We start from the raw sequence: 7,673 nt of genomic DNA, 5'->3' as shown, positions 1-7,673 counted from the left end.
TATATTCCCAAACTGAAACTCTCTCCTTTTCTGAAGGCTGGGACAATTTTGGCAAATCCTTTAAACATCCTCCCCCAACAGGCCTGCTTGTCCCCAGGAGCTTGTCTCTCCTTTAAGATTCCCTCACTGAGACCCATACACCTGTTCCATCATAAAACGGGGTCCCACCCAGACACCTTAAGGCATGCCTCCCACCTGAATGATCCTCTCGCTGCATCTGACCCTACATAGATCATATATATCTGTAGGTGGTAGACACAATTCCTTTATTTAATTTTTATGTGTTACTGAGTATCGAAATCAGCACTGTGACACAACCCCAGCCCCCTGCACAGCTCTTAAAGATGCCAGAGGTATACCTTGCTTCTAGCCCCACCAACCCCAAACTCACAGGCCACACCTAAAGCCCTGCTGAGGTAGACACCCACAAAGGGTGATCCTGCTTCTAAGAGGCAGCTCCGTCACCAAGTGGCATCTCTAAAGAAACTTCAGTCTCCCACCCAAGGCACCTGCACACTTTCCGAGTAGGTCCCAGCACCTACCACCTTCTTCAAGATGTTCTCCAATTTCTGCTGGGTCTTTCTTCACCCCTGAGAGACAAAGCAAGAATGAGCGTGCGATCACGTGGTGGGAGCGGCAGAGGCTCAGGACGCAGCAGGTGGCTTTGGCTCCTGTGCTCTAAAGGCGCCTGCGGTAACAGTGGCGGCTCCTTCTTCCTGGAGGCGGCTTTGGCTCCAGTGGACCTTTGCTATGGTGGCGGCAACAGCGGCGGCACTGGCTCCTGGCTTGGCGGCGGCGGCGGCGGCGGCGGCGGCGGCGGCGGCGGCGGCGGCAGCAACAACAGCAACATCGTGGGTTGCAGCGTGGTGGCTCGACAAGGTGTTTGCTCCAGTAATTCCGGTGCTCTGGCAGAAGCGATGGCGGTGTCATTGGCTTCTTGCTCTGGTAGCAGCAGCGACATTGGCTCCAGCGTTTCGTGTGCTCTGTCAGCAGCCGCGACTTTGTGCTCTGGTGGCGAAGATGGCTCGGTGAGGCGGCGTCAACGGTTCCTATGCTCTGGCGGCTTAGCTCCCAACAGTTTCTGTGCTCTGGCGGCGTTGGCTCCGTGCTCTGGGGCTCTGGAGGCGGCGTCGGTTCCTGAGCTCCCGAAGAGGCGTTGGCTCCAACGGTTCCTGTGCTGCAGCGGCGGCTGGGGCGGCGACGGCGGCCTTAGCCCCAACGTTCCTTTGCTCTAGCGGCAGCTGCAGGAGTGCCGTTGGCTCTGTGCTCTGGTGGCAGCTATGGCGGCAACCGTAAGGGCCTTAGCTCCAATGTTCCTGTGCTCTGGAGGCAGCGACTGTGGCTTCCTGCCTGCCCTGGTGGCATTTGCTCCCTGCTGTGGCGGCTTGGTGGCGGGGGCTCCCTGAGTGGCGGAGCTGGCAGTGGGACTCCGCAAGGCGGCAGGATTCCCTGCTGTGGCCGCGGTGGAGGCAACCTTGGCAGCAGCTACCACAACTACTACTGTGATCAAGACACAGTTACAACAGCAGCTGTGCTAATGGTGGCAGGGAAATGGACACTTGCTGTTGGTTAGCTCAAGTGCCCCGCCCTGAAGTTCGGTTTGCCCTCTGGGGGCGTGGCTGCAGAGACAGTTCATAAATTTGGACCAATAATGTTGCTACTATTTGCAAACCCTTATTAGCATAAAGGAGAATAGATAGCATTGACACAAGAGATATGTACACGCTAGCTGCGCACACTCAAGCACCAAGCCTCTGTGCAGTGTTCAGAGATAGATTTTGGCGTTTCGATTTAGCATACTCAGCACCCTGAACCCTGCAAAACAAAATTGGTGGTGAGCTTCTGTGGTCTGCTTGAATACCTGTGAGTAGAGCCTGCTACACCCAAGGCACCTGCACCCTTGGCTGCACAGGCCTGTCACTAGGAATTCACCCACCAGTACAAGCAGGAAACTCTACTTATACTACAGGGACCTTTTAGCAAGATGTACTTATTTATATATATCAATACAAATGGGATTTTATTTTTTCATATAATTTCACACATTATTTATAAGAAAATGATTTAAAAATTAGACACAGGCAATACATGGTGGCAAATACCTGTAATCCCGGTTATTGGGAGGCTGAGCAAGGAGGATTGCCAGTTCAAAGTTACCTTGTCATTTTAAATGACTAATAGATAAATTCCTACTTCCAGGAATTTATCTGTTTTACATAAATTGTCAAATTTGGGGATCAAGAGTTGTCTAGTATTATATCATTTTCATATTAATATCTGTGGGGTCACTTAAGGTGCCTCTTCTTTTATTCCAGATATTGACAAATATTGTCCCCTACCTTTCAATCAGTATAGTTAGAAATTTATCAATTATGAGGGTTGTTTTACTATCCAGATTTACATTGAATTTTCTTTATTTATCTTCTTTTGTCTGTTTTACTGATTTGAGCTTCATATTTGTAATATTTTGCCACATTTTTTTCAATGTGAATGCTCAGGTTAATTATTTTAAAACTATTTTCATTCTAATAGAAACATTAGTGCTACACATATTTCTCTCAACACTATATAAAAGCACTCCATAGATTTTTACCTATATCTTCAACCTATTTGTACCTTGGATTCATGGATTATTTATAGTTATGCTCTTTTATTGCCAAATTGTAGGGATTTTATGCATTAACTGTCTCTCTTTCTCCTGTGTGTACCTGTGTGTTGCCCACAAATAGACCCAGTGCCTCAAGTAGGCAATATGAGTGCTGTACCACTGACCTATTACCCCAGCTCCCTTATTATTGAACAATACTTTGTATGATATCCAGAATGACACATTTTGAGGTTGTTTTACCTGTGGTCTAGATTTTTGAATATTCTGTGTGCATTTGAGAAGTGCCCTTTCTTCTGTTGGTGGGATTTTTTTTTTCTGTAAATAGCTGATGGTTTTGTAAAGGTCATTTTCTTCTATGAATTTGCTGAATTTCTGTGTAATTTTTCTATGGGTTGTTGAACAAGTGCTGTTGAAATCGTCATCTTTGTCATTGAATTTAAATAGTTTGCTTATAGGTCTATTAATTATGCTTAAATATTTAAAACTTTTGGGGAGAACATGCAAATTTAGGATTGTTAAGACTTATGGAATCATTCTGTTCATCAGGTAACATGCCTTCTATCTCACATAGTAGTTTTTTTCCTGAGGCTTATTTCACATTACCAGACATATTTTAGCCTTCTTTTGGTTAGTGATTTCATAATACAGATTTTCTTCCCATTGCTCAAAAGATAATAAATGATTTTAACTAAATGCCTACCAATATAGAAATATCCTTATTGTAGTAAATTTTTATTTTATCATACAGTATCATGGAAAACATTTTATAGCTTTTTAATTTTGAATTCTGTGAATAAAGTATTAATATTACTTTCTGACCATGCTTATTAATAGTGTGAATTGTCTGTACTATTAAAACAATTCAAATTTTATGGTAGTAAAATTTGCACTGATGATGACCAGTCATATTGACACTAAATTTGCCTTTCTATATTTTGTAAATGTTTGACATAAACTGAAGCAAATGTGTCCAGAATGAAGAAGTTTTTTTAAAATTGAGTGTGAAAATAAAAATTTGATTTTTACTCTTGTCTGTTGAAGCTAACATTCTGCTATTTAAGTTGAAAACAGTAGTAAAAAGATTATGCAGGATATTGGAATAGGAACATAAAATAAATGAAAGACAAAATGTAAAAGTGAAGTATCTCACCAGTGGAGTGGAATTTTGTCTGTCTTTTCAATTTTTCTCTAAATCTTTAAAGATTCACCCTAAAAGTCAGTCTCTCTCTGTCTCTCTCTCTCTCTCTCTCTCTCTCTCTCCTCTGTGTGTGTGTGTGTGTGTGTGTAAACATACACATAAACGTACACATATATTCTTTCAAGAGAAAGGGTTCTAGAACATACTTTATGAACAATCCAGAGAAAAGTTTCAACTGAGGAAAAAAGAAACTTTAAAAGCAGTAAAATGTGAAAACTTTATTTTTGAAGGTAGAAAACTAGCAAAATCTCTTTAAGAAAATAAAATACCAGTGCCGAAGGGAGGTTTGGAGGGTGAGTCTTCTATGGATTCGCTTTTCACTTAGGGACATATGTTGACTCGAGAGAGAGTTACTTAAAAACAGGATCTGCTTTACTTTTGACAGCTAAGATTTTAAAAAAAACTAAGTTGAGACCCAAGTAGCTATAAGCTAAAGAAAGTAGGAATTCAGAAATTGATAGGCCCTTAAAGAAGCCGTAATTCAGCTTATAATCATTACATCCTTTGAAATTGCAGTCTTAGTATTTTCAATTCCTGGAACTCTGAGTCACAAAAGCAGAATTAAGTATGCATCTGTTTTAAGGAAAATCATATGAACGAGTTGGGTGTACAATGATTCCTATACTTAGCACTTGCAAGCTCCTGCATTCACATGTACACTCATACAGACATGCACACAAACAAAACACAGAATGAAGTCATGGAAGATATAAAACATGATTGTAAAACCAGTAGAAAAAGAAGCAAGACCACAGATATAGGGTTCTAAGACACAGGTTTATAATTTTGTTTATTTTATTTAAAAAGTAAGAAGTACATTTTGAGAATGACTGCAAGCATAAAATAATAAAATAGCCTAAGTTTAAATGCTGTGTGTAGCCAAAAGGCAATTAAAATGTATTTTTTTTTATCTCAGAGGTAAGGTTTATCTTAAATTTAAATACACTGAAGCATGAATTAATGTACATGGGCTGAGGAATAAGGTTGAAAGTTGGAGGAGACAGAAATAAACAAAGAAGTACATATTTAACTGTGGTACTATACCAAGTTAGCAAAGAAAAAAAATAGACATTAAAAATTGCATGTTAGGACTAGGGTAGTGGCTCAGTGATAGATTGATCACCTATCACATGCGAGGCTCTGAGTTCTCTCTTCAGCACCACATAAAAAAAAATAAAATGAAATAAAGGTACTGTCCAACTACAACTAAAAAATATTTTAAAAAATTGCACGTTAATGTATGGATAAATGAATGAAGTACAAAATATATACAGTGAATTATCATTCATCATGTATTTGTTTAACATTTATTTTTCTCTATTTGGTAAGTAATACCATCATTTATGATGCTATTCTTTTGTCACATTTTTTTTTAATTAGTGCTTGGAATGTAGCTCCGTGGAGGGGTGCCCACTTAACATGTAAAAATAAGGGGAAGAAACTTATAGTTTAAAACAAAATAAAATCAAAAACTAGTAATGTGATTATGGGCAATACAGAAATATCAATGAAGGTCTGCAATAGATTTATAAAGTCTCTGCCTTACATTTGGCATATGAACCATATATCCAGTCATAATACTCTTTATATGTTCTCATTTTATGCCAGTACTTTGACTTTTATAAGCACATATATGGAGCCTAAAGAGAAGGCATTGACCACTCCATTCATTAGATATAAGAAATATCAGTAAGAGAGTACCTCAATATTATCCTTGAGAGTTTTTTTAACTAAATCATTATTATTTAAATGAAATCAATGAAAACAATTATGACTTTGTTATAGAAATTTTTATTTGCCCCATAAAGAAAACCTCCAATAATTGACATTATTTAAAACTGAAAGTCTGGGCTGGGGTTGTAGCTCAGTGGTAGAGTGCTCACCTCGCATATGGAAGGCACTGCGTTCTATCCTCAGCACCACATACAAATAAAAATAATGGCATTATGTTCATGTACAACTAACAAAATATTTTTAAAAAACTGAATGTCTTTTGTGAAATTTATGAATGATGGTTTAATCTAGAATTCATCTCCTAATGAAACATTTCATTTTTCCCCAACTTCGGGATCAATATTTTAAAATATTTTTTTTTTAGTTGTAGATGGACACAATATCTTTATTTATTTTTATATGGTGCTGAGGATCAAACCCAGTGCCTCACACGTGAGAGGCAGGTACTCTACCACTGAGCTATAGCCCCAGTCCACCCCCATAGGATATTGTGTCACCTAAAATCAGTACTTAATGTGTGGCTAGCGCTGATGTCATCTTTCAGGAAAACTCCTACTGAATATTTCCTAACATTTTCCCTACTCCTCCTATGTCTTTTCCAGGCTATTTCATAAGGCAAACAACAACAACAAAATGCTCAGCATGTTTCCTGAAACTCCATTCTTCTCACAGAGAGAAAAGATACGTTGGACTGAACTTTTTTTTCCCTCCCTGCATACTCTTTTATGAGTTGAGTCTTCCTACCTGAAAATAAATCAGAGTGTATGAAATTAACTTGTGTTATTTAATTTCGTCTCCTTCAGGAAATGAAATGCGTTATCAAACCTGAAGCAAATTTATATTTTTCCTCTTATTTCCCTCCTATCTTTTAGGAAAACCTTCGTGCAATTCTATTTTGTATGGATGGGCATCACTGAATTTAATCTTTCTTTTAAGATTAGCATCAAACACTGCTTGAAAGTACTTGACTCGTTTTTATTTAGTAACATTTTCAATTAAGTATGATTTGTGGAAGACTCCATAAGTTCTAGACATTTACTGCTACTAATTTAGATACACTTAATTACATTCATATCTTCTAATTTTATTGCAATACCCTACAAAATATTTCAGTGTTTTAAAATTATTTTACCAGTGGAGAATCATTTCACCAAATGAAGAATTATAACTTCCACAAAGAATTGAGAAATGATATCATAGTACTAAAAGAAAGCATAGAAATCAGTGCAATTCCTATAAAATAAAAGATAAGGCTCAGAAATGAAATGAAATGATCAAAGAAATTTCAATAAGTATAATGGTTCTGCATAATCTTCTATGGATACAATATCCTGAATTGTGCTAATTTCTACCCCCATTGGGTTCTTTCTCTTACTATCCATATTTTCATTGTTTACTACCTCCATTCATCATTCCATCTAACATTGATGAGTACCTATTCTATATCACATACTGTTCTAGTTTTTGAGAATAACAAAAGTGGGGGAAAATTAAATTCTCTTTATCATCTGGGGTTTATATTCTCATAAGGAAGATGGGCCATAACAAAATGAATAAATTAATTGTGTAAAAGAGGCAAATGAACCAGAAAGCTAACAAAGCCCAATTTTCCAAAAAAATCTCCTAACAGCAATTTCTAAGATTATAATAAATTTTATTTAGTCATTATGTAGTAGAACATACCTACCTCTTCATCCTATTCCTCCTGTATAATTACAAATCTGTGTTCTTTGACCAACATCTAACTAATTCCCCTTCCTTGTCCATTCAATTTTTTTTAGATTTTACATGTAAATAAGATTGTGAATATTTGTCTTTCTGGGCAAGCTTTGCTTTACATTAGAAATGTCCTCCTGATCCATCCATGTTGTCACAAATAACAAGACTTCTGTAAAAAGGTAAGAAAAGTCAAGTAGAAATCCACTCTGTAAATGTCCCACATTTTTTACTCATTCTTCAATTGGTGGATACTTTGGTTTAATCCAAGTCTTGAGCATTTTGTATCACGCTACAATAAACTTGGAAATACACGTATCTCTTCAAAATACATGAACCATATACAGGTAGGTAGGTAGGTAGATTGCTTCATTCCATGGAGTATTGCTAAATCACATATGAGCATATGGCCTCTTT

General features: G+C 37.9%; 1 protein-coding gene across 1 annotated transcript; it reads left to right on the top strand.

Annotated features, from left to right (window-relative positions):
• Nucleotides 1–444: 444 nt before the first annotated feature.
• LOC131423664 (keratin, type II cytoskeletal 1-like) lies at nucleotides 445–6,413 on the top strand. Its single transcript, XM_058574524.1, has 2 exons — nucleotides 445–1,863; nucleotides 6,143–6,413. Exon 1 carries the CDS (start codon nucleotides 609–611, stop codon nucleotides 1,233–1,235), a length of 627 nt encoding a protein of 208 aa, XP_058430507.1. The 5' UTR covers nucleotides 445–608; the 3' UTR covers nucleotides 1,236–1,863; nucleotides 6,143–6,413.
• Nucleotides 6,414–7,673: the final 1,260 nt, after the last annotated feature.

Source organism: Marmota monax, unplaced genomic scaffold (assembly GCF_021218885.2).
Source record: "Marmota monax isolate L192 unplaced genomic scaffold, Marmota_monax_Labrador192_F-V1.1 WCK01_AAM20220418_F8-fsc00227, whole genome shotgun sequence".
Classification (NCBI taxonomy): domain Eukaryota; kingdom Metazoa; phylum Chordata; class Mammalia; order Rodentia; family Sciuridae; genus Marmota; species Marmota monax.
This window is presented reverse-complemented; position numbering and strand designations above follow the sequence as displayed.

Bases quoted from the DNA above. Each gene is read 5' to 3' on its own strand.
- LOC131423664 (XM_058574524.1), top strand. From the start codon at position 609: ATGAGCGTGCGATCACGTGGTGGGAGCGGCAGAGGCTCAGGACGCAGC.